A 21,788-nucleotide genomic window follows, 5' to 3' on the forward strand; every position below is an offset into this window, starting at 1 on the left:
TGAAACAAATTCAGTAAAACTAGAACCCCAGAGGCGGAAAAAACAATATATTGATTTTCATTACACGTAGAGCAAGTGGGCAAACCACAGCAAAACCAAAATGGTACTTTAAGACAAAACTGGATTTCATGGCAGCCAGCAGCAATCTGTTTATTATGCGGAAATTCAGAGGAAAATGCTGCAAGAATGTTGTATTTAATATTAAGACCATTTGAGGACTGTGAGACAGAACATGTCACAGCTAATCTGATTTGATGTTTTTACCCCAAAAGCACATTGGCTATGACCTCAGATGAGGTCTGAAGAGAAAAACTCATGTACTAGGCTACCAGTTAAAGCATGGCACTTCGGGCACTAAACAACAGGGAAAAGTTATCAGAATGTCATGTCCAGGCTTTTTATTTATTTATTTATTTTTTAATTTGTAGTTGCCCATAGTTTCAAGAACCAGACAAAGAAAATAAATCTACTTCCTGCTGACTTTCTTTAGTCAAAAAAATGCTTTATTTGATATGCATTTTGTAAGCTACTGGGGCGGCTGTAGCTCACGTGGTAGAGCCAGTTGTCCACTAATCGTAGGGTTGGGGGTTCGATTCTCAGCCCACGTGACTCCACATACTGAAGTGTCCTTGGGAAAGACACTGAACCCCAAGTTGCTCACGATGGCAAGTTAGCTCTTTGTATGGCAGCTCTGCTACCATGAGTGTGTGAGTGAATGAAACACAGTATAAAGTGCAGACCATTTACCATTTAGACCATTTAACACTTCGTGGCAGTTTGATGCGACTCTGTGCTGGTACTATAACGCCGTCCCGGATCTCGCCACCTGCTGCACTACACTGACATGCGTCTGGTTGTCGGTTGGATGATTTTTACGACGTGCGTCTTAATGAGTATGAAGATGATCTTTTCAGAATCAGGACCTTGCAGGTAGGTGGAAACACTTACGAAAAATAAAATGCAGCGTTAATCTGTCCTATAACTCTCCTGTTATAAATAACAGTCATTCGGATATTAAACATTTTTGAGACAGCAGCCAGACTTTAAAACGTCTAAAATATCTACACATTTGACCAACAATCTGCTGTTGCGGGCGCACACACAATGTGCTACTGTACATAGGAGAGCATAATGATATTGCTACACAGATTTGTAATCCATCCAGGAACTCAGCTGGTTTGCCTAAATTGCATTATCTGCAACATTTTAGCCTAAAAAGGGGACTTTGCAGGAACATTTTACTTGCCTAGTTGGCTAGGTAATGAATCCATATCAATTTGTTGAACATTATCACTAGTCTCTGTCCCTATTTCTGACAGAATTCAGCAAAACTAGCACACAGACGGCAAACAATATATTCATTTTCAGTCAAACAGAGCAAGTGGCATTATATTGCATTACATTACATTACATAAATGATGTTTAGGTTTGGGCAACCAAAAAAATGACACTGGAGCGTCCCTGTATTTAAACATCCATAGTTTTGACCATTACAAGTACTCCCTGTTCATATTTCTGGGAGAATTCATGAAATACTAGAATCACAGAACAAAAAGGCATGCTCTTATATCTTGTTCAATTGGAAAAAATCCTTAAGATGCAACAAAATGATCTTAAAATAGAAAAATACAAGTGCACATAGCTTCAGGCGTTTACTCTGCGCTGAAGTTACTGAAACAGCTGGCCAAGTCCTGCATTTGTGCAGTCCTAGGCTCTATTTTTTTCCCCCCAACCATATTTAGACAAGCGCAGCTCAACATTCAGATGTTCTTATCGACAAGCAGCAGAAAGCGATATCGCCATATCATCGAGACACTGCGAGCTCGAATCCTAACGGTGCCACAGCCACCTTGGGAGCCAAGAGAATAAAACTGGGTGTGAGGGACAGCATAATCTCTCTCCGATGTGGAACAAAACAACACAAACACAAATCTTGGGTGGCAGATAGCACTTTCTTCTGAGTGTGCTCCACTGCCCTGTGTATGATCGGCATGATCAGCAGTTCAAAAAGGTGCAGAGGTTGGCTTCATGTGAGGAAACGTGTGATAGTGTCACCTTCCACGGTTGCCGTTGGTCATGTGATGGGGGAAAAGCTGGCTGGTGGGTGGGAATTGCTTATCCAAGATCAAACTGGGGAGAAAATCGTGGAAACGAACACAAAACAATGTCGCTACAAAACAACGTCATAGTTTTAATGAAGGGTCTTATGATTTATACATCGCACTCTGTCAAATAGTGGTCTCGATACGAAAACGATCAGTCGTTGAGCACGGTTAACCTTCGAAACATGTCAACAAAACAGCCTGACAGTTGAAAATAATGAATCGCATTTAAGAAGAGGGTTTTTGATTGACAGATGTTATTTGGCTTAATGGAGATGAGGAACGCAGGGTGAAACAAGTTTGATTTCAATGCAATTTGACACACTGATGTTGGTTGTTCGAGTGCTCATCAAGGCTCAGTCACATCCTTAAATAAACCCTATCACACATACACATGTTCACTCGACATAACACTACCTTTTGCCACCACATGCAAGCTGCCATATGATTCCTGAAAACACATTTGTAGTCTAAGTATCTAAAACTTGAGAGAAGATGTCCTGAGTGCAGCTAATGATACACTCGACTGTCCTGGGAAACCCAAGCTCAGCGTAGTTTAGTGTTTTGCCTAATGTAACACAACAGACCTGACTCGTTAGCTAATCGCTAAGCTCATTAGATATGAATTCAGGTGTGTTAGAACTGGAAAAACACTCATACGGATTCCCAGGTCTGTCCATTTCTCCTAGACTTCTGGTGCTCATCTACTCCATGTGAGCACGCTTTCACACAGATATCTAGCCTACTGTATGTCTCGCCATACACACACACATCCTTTCTCCAGCATTATCTCACAGTGATTTCACACACCTCTCTTCCCATGATGCTATTTTTGCTGTTCTCCCAGGCCCACACACTTCCGCACACGCTTTACTGCTCGGTGTTATACTTTATGAGCTTTTGATTGTTGGAAATAATTATTCCTTTTCATAAAAAGGACTATTTCTAGATCCATTAGTTGTCATCAAGTTCAAGGATGCATAGACTCAAGTACACACAGTACACACTTAAAGATATGCACGCGCATGAATGAACACATTTCAAACTTTTCTGTCTTATCCATCTTTTTTAGCCATGTCAGAGGCATTAAAGCCCATAAACATTATTATTTTATTTTTTTTGAATCATTATTGAAGTGTTGTACTGCTCTACTGCACTCATTTATCTTCCACTCTCTCTCTCTCTCTCTCTCTTAATCTCTTAGCAATGCACAACACAATCCAATAACAAATGAAAAATGTTGTTTTGGTCCCCTGTCACAGAAGATAGGTGTAAGCACACTGTCCATCTTCCAGGAGATGAAATTATCAGGACTCCCTAAACTTAAAAAAAAAAAAAGTGTCTAAAGCATTATTAGAAGAAATACCCAAGAAAGTGTGTAGTTCCATCTTCTATACCACTTATCCTACAGGGTTGCGTTGAACCTGGAGCCTATCCCAGGGGGGGATTGGGCACAAGCCAGGGGACATCCTGGACAGGGTGCAAATCCATCGCAGGGTACAATCACATACACATTCACACACCCATTCATACACTACGGACACTTTGGACATGCCGATCAGCCTATCATGCATGTCTTTGGACTGGGGGAGGAAACCGGAGTACCCTGAGGAAACCCGGAGAACAAGCAAACTCCGCACACACAGGGCAGTAGCGGGAATCGAACCCCCAACCCTGTAGGCGTGAGGCGAACGTGCTAATCCCAGTGCGCCCCAGAGACAAGGCCTTTCAGCAATATTTTTTTTTTTTCACAATCCAGTAGTGTTATTACACCAGATTATATTCATTCTTGGTATTTTCTTTTAAAAAATCACAACGACATCATATTCACAACCTGAAGACTGGTGAGTCTTGTGAATCGGTGAAAGCCTCATGCATAGTTCAGACCCAGGTCCGTTACCTGGTATAAATTATGGCATGCACGCTAAGAAGTTTTTTTAAGAAAAACTTTCTTAAAAGATGCTTAAAACTAGTCAGATGAGAAAAGTCTCATGGGAAGAGCACAGAGAGATGTTGCAGAAGCCTTGCCTTGACACAACTGCCCATATATATATATATATATATATTTAGATTCTGTATATTTAGACTCGGGCACAAGTTTTATGCTAGACGCCCCTCCTGACACAGCCCTCCCCATTTTCTGGGCTTGAGATCAGCAGTGAGAGAGCACTGACTCATGCAACCCTCTGGTAGCTGGGGTCAGTCCTCTGACGGGGGATCGAACCCAGACCATCCACCAGGGTACGAAAATGTGCTAACGATATTACTCTTCATTGACAAGCTAAAAGCTCATTTCCAAAATAACCCATTTGAAAGATTTCACAGCAACGGTGGTGAACACTTATGTGATAACATAATTAGACTGACTTTTCTCACCACTTCAATATTATAAAAGCTATGTTATTTATTTATCTTTATTTTCGGTTAATGAATTGCAGTGTGAGGGAGACACGGAGGCTTAGCAGTTAGCACATTTGCCTCACAGCTCCAGGGTCGGTGATTCACGTCCCACTTCCGCCCAAAGTGCGCAGAGCTGACATGCCTGCCCTCCCTCCCTGTGCCTCGGGGGCTTCGTCCAGGTTACACCGGGTTCCTCCCCTTATCCAAAGACATGCACTGTAGGCTGATAGGTATCTTTAAATTGTCAGTAGTGTGTAAATGGGTGTGTGAAATTTTGCCCTGCGATGTGTTGGCACACCATCAAGGGTGCCCCGAGTCCCCTGGGATAGGCTCCAGGCTTCCTTGGACCCTAAATAGGATAGGCAGTACAGAAAATGGATGGATGGATGGATAGATGGAATTGCAGTGTGTTCATCTGTTTTGTAGGTCATGTTTTAATCCATTTGTGCATTCAGAATGTACTTTCAATAGAAACATAAATAAATGAGCACATTTAATAGGAGGGAAGATGTGCTACTGGTCTGTTATTGGCCCACTTGACCTTGGACTAAGTGTGTTAACTGAAATGAGTTTGACACCCCTGTTATACCTTCAAGTCCTTACGAGAACTCAAGCTTTCTGGCTTTACCATCGCAGCACTGGCAACACTTAAAATTAAACTACACTTTACTCAGAGAGGACTCCATTGCTATGACTCACTGCCTGACCCACTACATTCAGGATCCAAACACAGTCCTTACTAACTATAACCAGAGTCAGGACACTTTCACACTTGGGATCAGCATGCTGGTTCAACATGCTGCTCATGTGTTAAGTGTTTGGAATTAAAAAAAATAAATTCTAAAGACTTTTGTATATCAGTACTAAGAGAATTATAATCAAAAGGTATGTCAATTATTACTTTTGGTTATTCCGTGTGATTTAAAATTCATTAAAACGATGTCAATATGAATGTAAAATTTATAAACATTTATTTTAAAATAAGATACATATTTATTTGTGTGCATATTTTATCGTGATTAAAAAAACAAAGCCTCGGTGCTTGAACTATTGTCTAAAATAGTCTAAAATAACTCCTTGAATGTAGTTTGTGAGCTTCCTCATGGTCATTGATTCATTGTTGTTGTTTTTGGGTTGTTTTTTTTTTTACAGTGTTCTTGGTACTGCAAGAACAAATAAGCATAAAGTTATTATGGTTATTCGTTTTGCTATGTGTGGACAGCCTCACAGGAGAGATACCATCTCCAAATTATTTTAACCATCTGATGGTTTCCAAGATAGGGGGACAGACATCATGATAATGGCGGATGATAGTTTGCTATATTTTACAAGTGAAAAGAATAAAGGAAAACAGCCCAGATCTCTCTGTCACAGAAGAAAAGCCCATCTGGAGTTCCTTGAACTGTTCAAAATAGTGAGGTAGAGTTTATTTACACCTCTTTCCTCGCCTCTTAAAGGGAACCCCGATTATGAAGACTTGTAGGGCTTAACACGCAATAACTGCCCTCTAATACTAAAATGCGTTGTTAGAAACACAGAATTTTTTCATTATTTTTAAAATCCTTAACGTTTTATACATATTTTAACCTACGGAGTCGATGACGTCAAATGGTTGCGCTTGAGCATGCTGAACCACACTCCAGCACAGTAGGTGGCGCCATTAAACAAAAAGAATTCGCTACTAGCACCCACAGCAGGAAATGAATGCCACACTGTGCTGCTTTGGGCTTTCCTAGCGAAAAGAAGAGGAGAAATGATTGGGAAAATGCTTGTGGAGGAAGACAATAACCTAAACATCCACGGCCGTCAAAGAGAGGAGATGCTAAAAGCTCTCCTGCTAGGATCTAAACAACCTGCTCCTGCGGTTTCTGAATCTGTAGGTGAACCAACGGTCACGGCCCTGCTCATGGAGGAGCCTGACAATCCACCAGTTCAGTCAGTTCAGCAATCCGTAAGTGTACAGTGTTCTCCAAGTAAGATGCGGCTAGTCAGATGGATTTATATATATCGGATGCAGCTGTGCTATCTGATAATGTCTTCTATGTTAGCCTCCTCGTTCGCTCGGGTTCAAATTGAACAGGCTGAACAGAAGATGTGTTTATATCGCTGTAGGTTAAGAGAAAGGAGAATCAAGACCATTGCACACGTACGGATTGTCAGGCTCCTTCATGAGCAGGGCCATGACCGTTGGTTCACCTACAGATTCAGAAACAGCAGGAGCATGTTGTTTAGATCCTAGCAGGAGCGCTTCTAGCATCTCCTCTCTTTGACACTTCGTAAAGCGGTTCTCACTCGATATCCGAGGATGTTTAGACTCCTCGTGGGAGAAAGCATTGGCACAGAATTTTGGTTTTAGTCTTCGCTTATAACCAGCAGCATTTCTGAGCTCTTTTATTCGATTAAATGCATCAAATGCACCAGGAGGGAAGTGTGGCGAGAACACGGCCATGGATCTTTAGGGATTTGTCTTCATCCACAAGCATTTCCCCACTCATTTCTCCTCTTCTTTCCTTCAGCTAGGAAAGCTGCGAAGACTTACCTTACTTCCCTTGTTGCCTTTCGACTGTAAACTACAGCCGAAAGCAGCACAGTGTGGCATTCATTTCCTGCTGTGCGGGTTAGTAGCGAATTCTTTTTGTTTAATGGCGCCACCTACTGTGCTGGAGTGTGGTTCAGAGTGCTGAACGCAACCATTTGACGCCATCGACTCAGAGTGCACTGCGCATGTAACGTAATGGCGGCCTCCGTAGGTTAAAATATGTATAAAACGTTAAGGATTTTAAAAACAATTAAAAAATTCTGTGTGTTTCTAACAACGTATTTTAGTATTAGAGGGCAACTATTGCATGTTAAGCCCTACAAGTCTTCATCGTCGGGGTTCCCTTTAACACTTGCTACAACTAGAAAACCCGCCGGATTTATCGGCATGGCAACCATTAAACTGACATTATGCTAATCAGTAATTAATCTTCATTCGTAACTATGACTACATTTTGATATACGAGTTATATTGCCTCCAAAGGTAAACACACTTGATGACAGCCATTTCTTAAAAGACACCAGCTGAAAGTTTCCTCCATTGGGCAGTACTTCATCAGGGTCAAAGGTCAATGTAGCCTAAATGTGTTGATTTATATACATTTCCCCTCATGAATGAGGTGCCATAATAAATGATCCCTTTACTACTTTTCCACAAACAAACTTCAGCATCCTTAAGGTCTGCAAGCGCAGTGTGTGTGGATGAATTGTGTGTGTGGAAGTGGGTCACAGCAGAACACACACACACACACACACACACACACACACACACACACACACACTCACACACACAGCCAGTCTCCCCAAGGGAGCACAGACACACACACACACTTATCTCTAAAGGAGAATCTTCAAAGTAGACAGCACACAGTCATTTCACATCTCTCTCTCCCTCACTACATCTGATGAGACATGACACACGGAGTAGAAAAAAAAAGGTCTAAAAACAGGACCGGAGAGTGCAATTTTGTCTTTTTTTTTTTTTTTTACAAACTGAAATATTTAAAGTAATTAGTAACCATCTACAAAAAACACAACACAGAAAGTTATATATATTATATATATACATAGTGAGTCTATGTAATATCTTTGTATCTTCTTATGAAATTAGATCTGATTTTGTATTTTAAATATACAGGATTCTATCGTATGTATTCCCTTTGGGCATAAGCATGGGAGAAATCTAAAACTTAACCAGACAGAAGGACTGTAAACGGAGGAGGAAGCAGAGAGCAGAGAAGCTCCAGATGAGCAGCACTCCCCACATTTACCCATTTCATCACTATGTATTCCACTCGTTCCAACTGAATGGCCAAATCTTTAAATAAATAGTGTGTCATTATGGTGGTAATTGGGACTGCTTCATCAAAGACAGCTGCCATTTTAGGATCAGCATAGTATCACGTCAGACAGGTTTGATTTTAATACGCATTTCTAAACATGTGTGCGAACCTGTCCCATTTAGAGTCCTCCTAAAGTAATTCATAGTAAGTTAGGACAAGGTTAAAGATGTTAGATAATCCATTCAAATCCATCCAAGGGTTAATGAAACATTTTAAATGATCCGCTAAGTGGCCAACACCCAACCCACCTAAAAGTGATGAGCTGCCGGCTATACATCCAACCACAGGCCTCAAGAACACTCAGTCTGGCTTTTCCTGCCTCTCCAAAGCCATGAAAAAAAAAAATATATTATATATATATATATATATATATAAAAAAATAAAATAAAAACAGGAGACTCACGGTTTTGAAGTCCCGGTGGCTGCACTCCTGGCCCTCGTAGCGACAGTAAAGCATCATCTCGTGTAGGTCATGGCCGACGCGCTCAGTGAACTCGCGCATGCTAAACGGTTTGGGCCGGAAGCCACTGAAATTGGCGCGCTCTGCGAGAAAGTCAAGCACGTGGGGCTCGGCCAGCTGTGGCTCGGGCACATGCAGATGCACGTCAAGTAGTGCCAGCAATTCTCCTGCATGATACAGGTCATTACGCGTGAGCCGCGTGAAGCGGTAGGCGTTCAGGTTGCACACGGTGACAGTAGGGAACACCAGGCTCGTTGCAGGCACAGCGCCCACGCTAGCCACATGTGGATATGACAGGAAGTGGGCTACGCGCTCCGCACCCTCCAGTGCCAGCAGACCAAGACAGGCCAGTAGAGCTGCGCTCCAGAGTACACGTCGCAGTGCTGAGGAGCGACGGGCTGGGAAGACGTAACGCAGTCCATGTAGCGTGCTGCGCTGGGCAAACAAGTGCCAGGAGAAGGGGCCTGACAGGTTGCCTGTGCCAGCGCTTTCTGTTTCATGGCTACCCTCGCTGCCACAGCTGTCTTTCAGCTCCATCATGGGCACACCTGTGGGGGAGAGGGGGAAGAGTGCAGAGCTCTAGTCAAAACACATATGCACACATAGGAGAACACTGACCTTCAAGTCAAAATACACAACCCCTTGTGTTTCTCCACATTTTGTAGTGTTACAACATGGAACTGAAGTGGATTATATCTCATGTTCAGAGTTACCCTTGACCTCTTGGTTTCTTCTATGTCTAACCCCTCTGTACTCGGTCTCGGACTTTCGCTGGACGGCCTCCTCTAGTCGCAGTCGTGCCGTACTCTTTCCATTTTTAATAATGGGTTTAACTGTGCTCCATTGGATGTTCAAAGTCTGGGACATTTTTTTTCATAACCAAACCTTAACTAATACTTTTCCAGAACTTGTTCTGAGGAAAACAAGAGACGTGTTTTGATAGCTCCTTGGTCTTCATAATGCTGTTTGCGTAGGTAAAATTGAACTCTGACACCTGACAGGGGTTTAATTGCACATCGGTGGACTCCATCCAAATAATTATGTGACTTCTGATTCCATCAGAAGTAATTTAGGGGTTTCAAAAAAAAAAAAAAAAAAAAACTTGTGCAAAATTGTTCCCCTAGCGCACAGTGGCTTAGTGGTCAGCACGTTCGCCTCACACCTCCAGGGTCGGGGGTTCGATTCCCACCATGGCCCTGTGTGTGCAGAGTTTGGATGTTCTCCCTGTGCTGCGGGGGTTTCCTCCGGGTACTCCGGTTTCCTCCCCCAGTCCAAAGACATGCATGATAGGCTGATTGGCATGTCCAAAGTGTCCGTAGTGTATGAATGGGTGTGTGAATGTGTATGTGATTGTGCCCTGCGATGGATTGGCACCCTGTCCAGGGTGTACCCCGCCTCGTGCCCCATGCTCCCTGGGATAGGCTCCAGGTTCCCCCGTGGGCCTGAGAAGGATAAGCGGTATAGAAGATGGATGGATTGTTCCTATATTTCAGTATTATGGACATTTTTGTGTAGCTTCATGACATATAATCCCAATTAAGTCCATTTCAGTTCCAGGTTGTAACACAATGAGGAAAAGTGCAAGATGAGTGAATAATTATGCTGGGCACAATACACAAACACTCACCTAAAGAAAGGAGAGAAGAATGGAAAAGTGTTATGTTACTTTGTGTTTAGTGAAAATATTCAAGTATACATTTACATTTATCCATTTAGCGGACGCTTTTATCCAAAGCGACTTACAAATGAGGAAATACAAGGAAAGCGATATATCAAGCGGAGAACAATACAAGTAGGGCTACTATACAAGATCTTTTAATTGAGTTTTAGAGAAGCAAAGTGCACAGAGTAGAGGTGTAAGAGCCAGAGTATGGTTTTTATATGTATATGGGTTAGTTAGGTGCTCACGGAAGAGGTGGGTCTTTAGCTGTTTTTTGAAGATAGAGACAGATTCTGCGGTCCAGATTGAGGTTGGAAGTTCATTCCACCACTGAGGGATGGTTAGTGTGAAGGTTCTTGAAAGGGACCTTGAGCCACACTGAGTAGGCACTACTAAGTGTCGGTCATTAACCGATCGCAGATTTCGTGAGGAAACGTAAACCTCAAGGACAGTGTTGAGGTAGGGGGCGCTGTTCCAGACAAGGTCTTGTACGTGAGCATCAAGGCCTTGAATTTGATATGGGTGGCTACAGGAAGCCAGTGGAGGGACATGAAGAGGGGTGTGACATGGGTCCTTTTAACCTGGTTGAATATACATACATGTAAGAGTAATGGAGAGACAGTCAAGACAGTCAAGGCATGCAGGAGGTGGAAAAGAAAGATGGAGGCACGGAGATGAACAACATATGCTTCTGAAAGAGTTTCCACGTTACTAATAGATTTCGAGGCAGAAAGAAAGGAAATCTTTTTAAGTAAACCGTTGTTTGTTTTTTTTTGATTGAACGTGAGACCCCGGCAGTTACCCGTGACTAATGTATTCGCACGATTTGCTCATATATCCACAACGCTTGTTACAGATTAGTGTGGATAATATCTTATACTTCTTAAGCTATTCAGCTCAGATAACAACAAGAAGAACAAAATCCCTTTTAAACAGCAATAGAAGATGGGCCACTTGTCTTCCCCAGGCCTTCACGCTGGTTTTAATCAGTGTTGTTTTTCTTGTCTCAAATGTCTCAAGAGTGCTGAATAAATTATTTATTTTCACATGTAGTCTGATTCAACTAGTCCGACTAATCATCACATCCACAACTATTATTCCGGATTTGAAATCAGATACAAATATAACTTTTTATGCCTTTTGTTTTAACTGGATATGAGTTAGACGTGAATTGTCTGCCTGAGTACATCCTAAGAAAAGTAGGGATGAGATGACAATCAATCTAACGACACCTTTGTCGATGACAAGTGGAAGTAATGAGAAATGCCAGGTACACACACACACACACACACACACACACACACACACACACACACACAGGCATATTAAAATAGATCTCAGCCAAAAAGTCCCCTTAGGTACCAGCTGATATACAGCAAGGGAGAGATGGATTACATAGAGCAACTGACGTGAAAGTGCAGCTGTTCCTATACATAAATATGAGGGACACCTAGAAAATACACACATAAGCACAAGAAGAGTTAGTCGAGAACGTTTTAACCCTCTTTCTTCCTGCCAGCATTTTTCTGCCCACTTTCTCTCCTCCTGCCTGCCCCAAAACCAAGCCTACTCTCTCTACTTTCCTCAACCGACAACTCTTTTCTCTCTTCTGTTTATCAGCCAATAATACAAATGCAGCTTCAAGACAGAGCACCAAGCATAGCCACACCACACACACACACACAGGACAGCCAACAACAAGTGCAGGCACCTCACATGCAGTACAACATCCAGTTGTGTATGCGAGTGGGTATCTGTGCCTGTGAGAGAGAGAGAGAGAGAGAGAGAGTTAGGGAGGCGGGTCAAGGCTTGGGATGATGCCGGGCTTGATTCTAAACCGGCTGTGTGTGTGTGTGTAAAGTAAATGTGTTAAGACCTCAGAATTCTAGTGCCTCCCGTTCTTGTGAGGACAGATGGAGCTACGTGCCCTCGTATTTTCTCCCGACAACGGCTAATGAACAAGCTGATACAAACGTGACCTACTCACACACACACACACACACACACACACAGCCGCTGTGACGAGGGGGAGATACTTACATGCACGCGCAGCGCTGATCAGCCTCGGTCTCTCACGCGCTCCCCGAGCCGCTTACTCGAGTCTGCTTCAGTGTTGCCTTCTCTCTCTCGTTCCACCCTGTACTGATACACACGTGCTCATACTCCACTCCCATCCATCCACGCGGTGCAGAAAAGCGCACGCGACTGAGGACAAATGCAGAGCAGGAGGTAATGGAGAGACCAGAGACCAGTGCCGTACGCACAGAGGAAAAAAAAAGATAGAGGAGGGGGAGAGAGAGAGAGAGAGGAAAAGAGCGAGTAAGAGAGAGAGAGAGAGAGATGGAGAGCACTTTAACACGGCAGCTATCTATCACATGGACGCATATGTGCTAATGTGTGTGTAAGCAGTCTGGGGTTGTTCTTGTTTTTTTATTTTCAAGGGTTGAGAAAATTGATTTATTCTTTCTTGAAAGATTCTGCATGAATAAGCATCATAACCGGACATTAGGGTCATTGAGGCAAAAAGAAACTTGCATCCAGGGTCACGCGGGAGCCTGGAGTCTGTCCCGGGGCAAGAGCTGGTGGACACGCTGGACAGGGTGCCAACCTATTGCAGGGCACAATCACACACTACGGGCAATCTGGAAATGCCAAGCATCCTACAATACATGTTTTTGGACTGGGGAGGAAACTAGATGTACCCAGAGGAAACGCCACACACATACAACGGAGGCGGGAATCGAACCCCCAACCCTGGAGGTGCGACGCAAACATGCTAACCATGAAGCCACTGTACCCGGCTCTTACTGTATACTGTACATTTCTATATTAATTTTTTACAAATATAATACTAAATGTTTTCCATTCCTCTCCAACAAGAGAAGGCTAACACTTTATTTTATTTATTTATTTTTAGATTTTCCACAAATTTAATCTCTCCCCTACCACATGACCATGTGCTTCCTCCGAGCCACGTGACACCATCCAACTGTATATTTTTGGACAGCTGCTCATGCAGCGTCCCAGAACGGTACGCATATCACACTCAGAGGAAAGCGCGGTCTGCCCTCTTCCACATACATGCCCTCACAGACGTCCATGACTCACTAGTTTCTCTTTAATTGACAAGGGAGAAGAGACTAAGCCATCCCACCCATACAGACAGCATGGCCAGATTTGCTCCTATGGAAAGCTGTTGCCCAATAGCCAAAAAAAAAAAAAAAGATATATAAAAGCCTCAGATATATCGTTCAAGTCCATCATTTTTCCCAACTTGAGATGTATGCATGACTGTTTTATTTAGTTTATTTATCATTTTTGTTTGTACCTGCCCGTTATATTTTGGTAAGAATTTAGTTCCAAGAAGAAACAAACTAATCGTCTAATTTAAACATCGTGGCTCTGACCAGGCAGATACTAACTAAGATTGAATGAATGCTATAAATGCCTCAGATGTTAATGAAGGTAGTCCCACTCCCAGTATTCGCCACAGGTTAAATAAATGGTAAATGGTGCACTTATATAGCGCTTTTATCCAAAGCGCTTTACACTGTGTCTCATTCACCCATTCACACACACACACACCAATGGTAGCAGAGCTGCCATGCAAGGCGCTAACTTGCCATTGGGAGCAACTTGGGGTTCAGTGTCTTGACCAAGGACACTTCGGTACATGGGCCGGGAATCGAACTACCAACCCTAAAATTAGTGCACAACCCGCTCTACCACCTGAACCACAGTCGCCCATTTGTAACACCAATGGTACAAAATGACCAGTTAACTAAGAAGGATACTTTAAGACTCTACCTCGTATTTTTGGTATCAGTCTTGTAATAATTTCAAGGGATTCTGGGTTGGAAACGGCAACTAACTGACACCGCATCAACGCAGGCTTTGCCAAAGGGTGACGTAAGGTCTCATACAGGCAGCTCTAGTTAGGACAGGACGAGTACGTAGTTTGAGATAAGAAAGATACCAGTGAAAAGAGGAATTTATATCATGTGCTAAATGGATGAAAGAGACCGCAAACCTGGCAACACAACACACTTTAGACAGATCTTATTCCTGTGTGGGTGTGACCACGACAGGTCATCCTTCTTTCCTTATTCATAACTACCACTTTCTGGATGTCAACCACTAAGGCAAAATAATAATAATAATAATAATAATAATAATAATAATAATAAACATTTGTTCCTCCTCATATCCACAATGCGTACTTCTCATTTGAATTCCATCACCAGGCTGCAAATGTGCGGAAAAACACAACCAGAGCTATTGATCTACTCCACAGCATGCACTTCCTTTACAAAAGTGAAAGGAACGCAGGTTAAAAAAAAAAAAAGAAGAAAAGTTATTTTTTTTAAAGGTACTTAGTTTTCTAAATGCAGAAAATGTCACCCTCCGTTCAAATATTTTTTTTTCCTCACGAGTCATATGATTACTTTATTCCATCTGACAGCTGCTCTATTCTCCCTCGCCCACTCCTTGCCCATTTCCCTCGACCTGACCACTTTTATTACACACCTCTTCCTGTTATTATCACATTCGTTTCGGCCTCTGTGACCCGAGCTCAAGCAAAGACGCTTCTCTGGAGGAAAAGGAAGCGTTACATGACTGTGCATATACAAAGCCTGAGTGCAGTATCGGGTTGTATTTAGTTTATCTATCTGCTTCTGATGGGACAACCGCATGATTCTGGCCTAGTAATGAATATGAAATGCATAAGGAGCGAGATAGTTATTTAGAAAGATAGCGCAACAGACTTTATTCATCTCCTAGGATAAACTGCAACAACAAGCTGCAATTGCCTACACTTATACACCGCTAGTCATGTTAGCAGGTTTTTCAGCAATGAGCCCATCTAGGAACACCATGATTGTGGTTTCAGCAAATTGTGGAGTCAGGTTATTAACACTGATTACAAAATGGAGGTTGAGGGTTCGGGTTGTTGCAGAGTCACAGTTCCATGATTAGTCATTGTGTTTGACTGGGTAATTACCTCACCATTGGCTTTTTCAATATACAGATTAAAATACATTTCCGCTTGTTTTGTCCCCTCGCTTTGTCGCTTTTTCTGACAACCGCTCTGTCTTTTCATCTTACAATCACAGCATTATAAGTCGCTTTGATAAGTACCATATCCCAGTCACATCTACTGTCTTGTCTTGTCTATCTAATAACTGTCCTCTCCATGCCCTGAACCCACCACGTACCCATACTAGCCTTTAAATAAAAAGTACAACACATCTGAAAACACGAATAAAATAAAATACATGAAGTCTTAATGGTCCCCCAAAGTGGGGCGGTGGTGGCGGGCCCAAAAGAAAAAAAACAATCCAAAAAACACAACATATAAATAGTGATAATGTAAGAGACTTTATGGAAACGTCCTTCCTTCTCAAACATAAAAGTCTTTTTCCAATTGCACTGCAAAACCGGATAAGTTCATTTAACTCCAAAAATTTGAGGAAACTAATTACCTCAAAAATGTTTTAAGTTGATAAATCAATTTGTTTAAGCCAAATACACTTCAATATAACAAAAATTGATTTTAAATTACAAAGTCTGAGTTAAATTTTTGGTGTATTAAAGTGTATTTGGCTTAAAGAAATCGATTTATCAACTTAAAAAATTTTTGACGTAATTAGTTTCCTCAAATTTTTGGAGTTAAATGAACTTATCCGGTTTTACAGTGTGGACTAGATTGAAGAACACGTCCTGTCCAAATGATTTATTAATTATTAATCAGTCAGTCATTTTGTATAGGTACGCAAGATTGCGCCATACATTATCTTATATAAAATGATCAGTAGAAGTAACGCCGTGTAATATATTGTATATGCAATCTGTACTGTACTTGTTGATAAAGATTCCAGTATATACTGTGGGAAAAGAGGTTTTAATCTTTATCATCTGTATAAAGACACTCAAGGAACCGCTTGCTCCTTTCTGTCATCTTCATGGTAAAACCAAAACTCATACCATGTCAAGTACTGACCGAGTTTAAAAAGCAGAACTATACACACACATTATATACATATATATATATATATATATATATATATATATATATATATATATATATATATATATATACACATACATACATATATATATATACATACATATATATATATATATATATATATATATACATATATATATATATATATACATACATATATATATATATATATATATACATATATATATATATATATATACATATATATATATATATATATATATACACATACATATATACACACACACACACGTACATTATATATAGTATATTATATATATACACACATATATACGATATATATAAATATATATATATATATTGTATATGATGTGTGTATATATATATATACTATATATACATATATATACATACATATATACTTACATATATATACACATACATACATATATACACACATAAATATAAATATATATATAATATAAATAAAATAAATATTGTATATGATATATATATATATATGCATGCATAAATATATATATATATATATATATATATATACTATATATACATATATATACATACATATATACTTACATATATATACACATACATACATATATACACACATAAATATAAATATATATATAATATAAATAAAATAAATATTGTATATGATATATATATATATATATGCATGCATAAATATATATATATATATATATATATATATATATATATATATATATATTGTATATGATGTGTGTATATATATACACATATATACTATATATATATATAAATATATATATTGTATATGTGTGTATATATATACATATATATACACATACATATATACTTACATATATATATACACATACATACATATATACACATAAATATAAATATATATATAATATAAATAAAATATTGTATATGATATATATATATATATATATATGCATAAATATATATATATATATATTGTATATGATGTGTGTATATATATACACACATATATATATAAATATATATATTGTATGTGTGTATATATACATATATATATATATACATACATATATACTTACATACACACATATATAAAAATATAAATATATATAGTATATTACATAAATATATATTGTATATGGTGTGTATATATACACACACATATATACATATATACTTACATATATACACATAAAAATATATATAGTATATTTATATATATATATATATATATATTGTATATGATGTGTGTATATATATACACATATATACTATATATATATATAAATATATATATTGTATGTGTATATATATACATATATATACATACATATATACTTACATATATATATACACACATACATACATATATACACATAAATATATATATAATATAAATAAAATATTGTATATGATATATATATATATATGCATAAATATATATATATATATATATTGTATATGATGTGTGTATATATATACACACATATATATATAAATATATATATTGTATGTGTGTATATATATACATATATATATATACATACATATATACTTACACACATATATAAAAATATAAATATATATAGTATATTATATAAATATATATTGTATATGATGTGTGTATATATACACACACATATACATATATACTTACATATATACACATAAAAATATATATAGTATATTTATATATATATATATATATATATGAAACATTCACCTTTTGTTTGTTAACAAACCGTTCCCACATTAGCATCACGGCTAACACGTTTGAATCCCAGTAACCAAATACCAAAATTGTAAATAGATATATTTATAATTAAACCATGATTTAATATCTATCCATGAATTAGGTAATACGCTTGTTTACATTTCTGTAAAGTGAAGGAAATTGTGTAGTAACTATACTCACCTTCCTAAAAAATGAATAAATAAACGTAACGAGAGCTGTTATATTTTGATACACACACGGAGACATCGCTAGCAAAGTTACAGTGATGTTTAGCTGCAGAAAAATGTCAACAATCTGAAGCATAAAGGATAATAATCAGGCATTGTTAAAAAGAAAACTTGCCATTTTCTAACGTGCCATTTTCCAGAAACGTTCAATGTCATATTAATGAGAAATCCAACACAGTAGGAGTGGAAACTAAACACTGGGCTCAGATTTCCAAGCAGTTGTGCCGAGCTTTGGCACACACCTGGCTCAGCTAGTCAGCGAACAGCATCCGTGTTGACAGTGGCATTAGCATGAAGGTTGACGATATAGAACCTGATCTGTTTGAGTAGTGTACAAATGACAACCTGAGAGAGCTAGACTAAAGGATTAAAGCTCTGCTGCATCAGTGCTGTCTTTAGGCGGAGATAAAACAAGGAGTGTATAAATAAAATAAAAAAAAAATAAATAAAAAACACTGTAGCTAATGTAGTAAAATGATTAACTGAAGAGAAAATAGACTATTGCAAAAAACTATCTTTAACCTAAAATGGTCAATTCAGGATATCAATACGAAATAAATCTTGGACACAATTTTAGTTATAAAGTTTATTATGCAAGTCATTCGGGATATATTTTTTCCCTTTAGAAGTGGAGAAGCATCATATGAAATTAAACCTGGAGGTCAAGAGTTAGTCAGACATTTCAAATCAAACAGAAATCCAACTCCTTTTTGAATACTGCTGCGGGAATGTGTAATGTTATGTTGTACTAAGTCAGAATACTAATTTCAATGGACTGACTCCTTAGGTGTGGGCTTAAAATGCACCTCTTTAGACTGACTACATAGGACAGTCTGGAGCGATTAAGTCCTCCGGCTTGGGTCATTAATCAAAGGCTGGTTTGTCACATGTGGCACATCATGGGGCTACGTGACATTCTATCATGTCATTCACCGGGGTAAGATTGAGTAGAGAACTGGTACGGTGATTAGCAGCTTAAAGTGTTTGAAATGGATCGTAAGCGTAGGATGTTAATAAGGAGAGAAAATGTCTGAAGACTAAAATACTAAAGGTTTAGCTGAACAAATGAATGTAGTAAAATGTACGTCGTTTAGGAACGTCATGAACAGCCACTCTTAATGAGAACGAGTCGCCCTCTAGAGACTGCATAGAGTCCTGCAATGCTTTCACAGGCACCCTGTAAAAGTCATTCTTTAACTTCTGGTCCGGCAAACATTAAAGAAATGAAGCTGGATATACTTACTGTATTAGTGATATTATTTTTTTTAGTTACCAATTAAGTAAATGAGACAGGCAGATAAAAAATATAAATAATTCAGACAGAAATGGCTTCACGCTTCAGAACTGCACTGCAGAACAAAAGTGTGTCCCAAAACTCTAATTGATGCCTCCTTGATCCTACATCTTTCTGCCCATGGTCCAAAAATTAATCAAGGTTCGTCTTCATTTAAGGAAAGTACCAGTTCTTAAACCACACTCAGAGGTTAGCATGATTGCCTCACACCTCCAGGGTTAGGGGTTTGATTCCCGCCTCAGCCTTGTCTTTTCCTTCGCCAGTCCAAAGATAAGGCTGATAGGCATTTACAAATTAGAGAGAGATAGACAAAGAGATAGAGAGAGTGTGCACTGTGATGGGTTGGCACCCCGTCCATGGGTGTCCCCCGCCTCGTGCCAGAGTCCCCAGGGATAGGCTCCAGACTCCATGTGACGCTGTATAAGATAAGTGGTACAGAAAATTGGATGGATACAACAATAATAATAACAACAACAATGAATAAATAAATAAAGCTAAATAAACAATGGATATGAAAAAAAAAATCCTTGAAAAAGTCTTTGTGCAATCCTTATTCTTAAAATATGAAAGAAAATAATGGCAGGTGTTGAACAGATTCAAGTGATGAGTAGACGTATGTTTAGGCTAAGAAATCAACATTTTCATCAACAGATAATTTAGAGTGTAATCAATGTTGTGTGTGTACAGATAATACAACTGGGCAGCATATCGTCAATAAGTCATTTCACGTCTTTTGCTTTAAATTGACACTTCCGTGATCGCTCTTGTCTTGTCTCCTGTGCTTATTTCCCTTTTCACACCCCTGTTCCTCAGCCGAAAGACTCAAGAAGGGAAGCACCAAGGCACAATTAAACAAATGAAAAGAGACACTTAGTTCCTCAAGACCTGGCATTCATACATCCATGTTAAAACATGGAACAAGGAACATGTCCCTAATACAGAGGTTCGGTTTCCTCTTTGCGCCAGATTGCCTGTGGAGTCCTCTGGTTTTCCTGACAGCTGCAGGCCTTCCAGCCTGCTAATGATTTAATGAGGTGTCTCAGACAAGGTCCCCGTGCTTCTTCGGCTCAGCTAATGTGTATGCAGTTTTACGCACAGATTAGCTCTCCTCTGGGACGTGACCAAGAACAAATACATTTCTTCTGCCTGTATGGAAAATGGAGCCCTTTTGAAAGCATGATTACTTTACAGATTACTCTCTGATCGTTCCTGTCTGAGCCTGGGATTGTCTGTGCTGAATCTTGAGGCTCATTAAAGTTCAAGGGACATGTTTCTGCAGAGAAAATGGCACTTTTTTTTTTTTTTTTAAACCGGTGAGACACACTTTGGTCGTGGAATTAGCAGTTTAATTAAACCGTCATTCTGAGCAGCAGCAAAAGAGTTCAAATAAACGGTTTAGCAACACCCAAAAAGTCTGTCCATTAACTTAATCAAAGCAAAACCATTTTTATTACTACAACGTTTGGGCTCGGTCACAGACATTTTTGAAAAGTATGTCTTACAGGTCGAAGACAAACTTTCACCATCTGGCAGTGCCTCGTTCACTGATTTCCTCTCAAAACACTCCAACATTTACAGTCCATCAATCTCTGTCCATTGGTCTGAAGAGTTAAAACAAGAAGTGTGAATGGGATATGACACTACGGTCATTAATTCAATTATATATAATTACATAACATCATGCAAGTGGGAATACGCCTCATCTGGGGGTGAAAGACATGATTACTTGCATGAGGAGTAGGAAGAAACAAGAGCAAGATGAGAAAGCATAAGGAGGGGAGGGGGAGAAAAGAAAAGAAAAGGGGAAAAAAAAAGAGCGAGACTAGAGTTATAGACGGCTATATTAAAAAAAAAATGTTAAAAACAATAAAAATAAACAAATAAATAACTAAACAGGGCGAGGCTAGAGAGACGGCTATATAAAAAATAATTTAAATATATAAATAAATAAACAAATAAATAAAAAGAGCGAGGCTAGAGAGACGGCTATATAAAAAAAGTAATAATTCAAAAAAATAAATAACTACATAA

General features: G+C 39.0%; 1 protein-coding gene across 1 annotated transcript in view; it reads right to left on the reverse strand.

The window, feature by feature from the left end:
* LOC128602447 (acid-sensing ion channel 2-like) overlaps nucleotides 1–10,647 on the reverse strand; it is a 414,535-nt gene extending 403,888 nt beyond the window's left edge. The window contains exon 1 of the mRNA XM_053616256.1: nucleotides 8,787–10,647. Coding sequence (XP_053472231.1) covers nucleotides 8,787–9,383 — 597 coding nt within the window. The 5' untranslated portion in view covers nucleotides 9,384–10,647. The remainder of the gene's footprint in view (nucleotides 1–8,786) is intronic.
* Between the last annotated feature and the right edge of the window lie 11,141 nt (nucleotides 10,648–21,788).

Source organism: Ictalurus furcatus, chromosome 2, assembly GCF_023375685.1.
Source record: "Ictalurus furcatus strain D&B chromosome 2, Billie_1.0, whole genome shotgun sequence".
Lineage (NCBI taxonomy): Eukaryota > Metazoa > Chordata > Actinopteri > Siluriformes > Ictaluridae > Ictalurus > Ictalurus furcatus.